This window comes from Notamacropus eugenii, chromosome 5, assembly GCF_028372415.1.
Source record: "Notamacropus eugenii isolate mMacEug1 chromosome 5, mMacEug1.pri_v2, whole genome shotgun sequence".
Lineage (NCBI taxonomy): Eukaryota > Metazoa > Chordata > Mammalia > Diprotodontia > Macropodidae > Notamacropus > Notamacropus eugenii.
In genome coordinates, this window is record NC_092876.1 from 94,007,951 (window position 1) to 94,010,651 (window position 2,701).

A 2,701-nucleotide genomic window follows, 5' to 3' on the forward strand; every position below is an offset into this window, starting at 1 on the left:
GTGTCATTTTCCATTTTTGTACCCCCTCAGACCTAGCAGAATGCTCTGTGTTTAATAAATACTTAATACATACTAAATGTTGCTGAGAATTAAAATGAGGAAGCTAGAGAATCAGGATAGAACTACCAGATTATAGAGGGTCTAAAATTCCAGGGTAAAGCTTAGGCATTTATTTATTTTATTGTTAGTCTGATTCCTTTGTTTTTTTTGTGAACATTGAAGTGGTCCAAAAGATTACACTGGCAGCATATGCATGATGGATTGGAACACTAAACTTGTCATATATTCCAGTGAAAAGGGAATGATCCTGAACTAGAGTATGTTGTGGGGAGAGGAGAGGAGAACAAATGTGAGAAACCTTGATGAGAAGGAATTCAAAGGTAGATGAAGGCACACTTTTCTCTTTTTAAAAAAAATATATTTTACTGTTATCTTTTATTTTTATATTAAATTGCATTTCTCTCAGTATCTCTCCCACTTTTTCCTCATTCCCCTCAAAAGTCATTCATTTTAACATTTTTTCTTAAAGAGAAAGTAATAAAAAGTAAACAATTCCAGCAAAACCAATTAATGCATCAGAAAAAAATCAGACATGAGTAATGTTCTACATCTGTGGACAACCATTTCTGCAAAGGACAGGAAAAATATCTATTTGGAGCCAAACTTACTCTGTATCATTCTGGTAGGATTTCATTTCATTGCTTTATGGTTATCATATCATTCTTTCCATTGGAATTGTTGTAATCATTGTGTATCTTGCTTTCCTATTATTAAAATGACTCCATCAATTTTTTATTCCTATCAGGACAGGATATAGCCTATCATTAGGGCAGGACAAGTCAAGGAAAGGAGATGGAGAAAAAGAAGGTCTATGCCCTGTCTCCTAAAAGGAAGTGTGAAACATTGAGTAGAACACCAGAATTGGGAAGGCTTACCTTTGAATCTTCCCTCAAAGATTTACTATCCATATGGCCCTGGGCAATTAACTTAATTTCTCTGTTTCCTTTTTGTAAAATGGTCATTATAATGGCAATTTTGGGGGGAATGATGATCTCAGAATCCAATGAGATAAGGCATATAAAACATTCCACAAATCTTAAAATGTTATACAAACATATAGCCTCACAAGTACTTTAACTGCAATACACAAACCATGGGTTGAAGCTCATTAGAAGCAACCACCCCAATTCCAGCCAACCTCAAGTTCTGTTTCCCAAGTGCCCAACAAAAAACTCTAGGTCTGTCAAGCTGGCTTGTTCTAAACCACGGTTTCCTTCTCTAAGGTGGCCTTGTAAAGTATTAAGTTGACTAAATCCTGTAAGCTTCCTTTGGGAAACCATCAGAATTCCTTCATTCTCAAATTTTGCTAATTCCGTCTTGAATCTTTTTTTTTTGTTTGTAATTATAGCTTAGGGCACCTATACATGGAATGAGTTCCAAATAATATTTCCATGATGCAAAATGAGAACATCTATTGAGAGGTCCCTAAATACTGCCTTATAACTCCAAGTAAGTACAAGTTCCAATATCTGGAGTCTGAGTAACACATCTAGGTCCCTTTTACATACCCATGGAAGAAAAATAAGTAGACTTTTATCTCCTCTCTAGGTCTATCTGGACAGACTGAGGAAGTATGATCTTTTAAGTCTACTCTTGCCTTCCAAGTATGTCCATTCCCCACTTTCACGAGAACAGCTCCTTCTTTCAGCCATCTGCTTTCCTACTGATTGGCATTCCAGGTCTGGAAGCTGTGCATGGATGGGTCTCCATCCCTTTCTCCTCCATTTACACTGTGGCTCTCACAGGCAACTGTCTGATCCTGCTAGCTGTGAGGAGGACTCCCAGTCTGCACCAGCCCATGTATTACTTCCTTTCCATGTTGGCTCTCACTGATTTGGGTCTTACTATGTGCACACTTCCCACAACCTTGTCTGTGCTCTGGTTTGACTATCGCCACATAGCCTTTGATGCCTGCTTGGTCCAGATGTTTTTCCTTCATTCCTTTTCTGTTGTGGAGTCTTCAGTGCTTTTGGCCATGTCCTTTGACCGCTTTGTGGCCATCTCTAACCCACTGCGCTATGCCTCAGTACTTACCAACAGTGTCATTGGAAGAATTGGAATGGCTATTGTGGCTCGTGCCACTGTCTCACTCTTTCCTGTACCCTTCTTGCTCAAGAGGTTGAGCTTCTGTCCTAGAAAAATCCTTCTGTCCCATTCATTTTGTTTTCATGCTGATGTTATGAAGCGGGCCTGTGCTGACATCACTGTCAATATCCTATATGGACTCTATGTAGTGTTGTCTACAGTGGGCATCGATTCCTTGCTAATTGTTCTCTCATATGGACTCATCTTACATACAGTCATGAGTTTGGCTTCTCCTCGGGAACGGATTCGGGCCCTCAACACCTGTGTTTCCCACATTCTAGCTGTTTTGGTGTTTTATATACCAGTAATTGGAGTGTCCATGATCCACCGCTTTGGTAGGCATGCACCCCCCATTGTACATGTCCTTGTTGCTTATGTTTATTTGATTGTGCCGCCTGTTCTGAATCCTATCATCTATAGTGTCAAATCCAAGCACATCCGGGAGGCATTTCTCAAAATGCTAAGGAGAAAAGACCAGGGGTTATTTGGTCAGGGAACACTTACAGGAACCTAGAGATCCTTTGGTGGTGGTGATGCTGGTGGTAGACTGAGTACA

At 39.8% G+C, this 2,701-nt stretch overlaps 1 protein-coding gene across 1 annotated transcript; it reads left to right on the plus strand.

Moving 5' to 3' along the window:
- Window positions 1–1,666: 1,666 nt before the first annotated feature.
- On the plus strand, window positions 1,667–2,701 carry LOC140508829 (olfactory receptor 51I2-like). Its single transcript, XM_072616700.1, has one exon. It carries the CDS (start codon window positions 1,667–1,669, stop codon window positions 2,657–2,659), a length of 993 nt encoding a protein of 330 aa, XP_072472801.1. The 3' UTR covers window positions 2,660–2,701.

Bases quoted from the DNA above. Each gene is read 5' to 3' on its own strand.
- LOC140508829 (XM_072616700.1), top strand. From the start codon at position 1,667: ATGTCCATTCCCCACTTTCACGAGAACAGCTCCTTCTTTCAGCCATCT.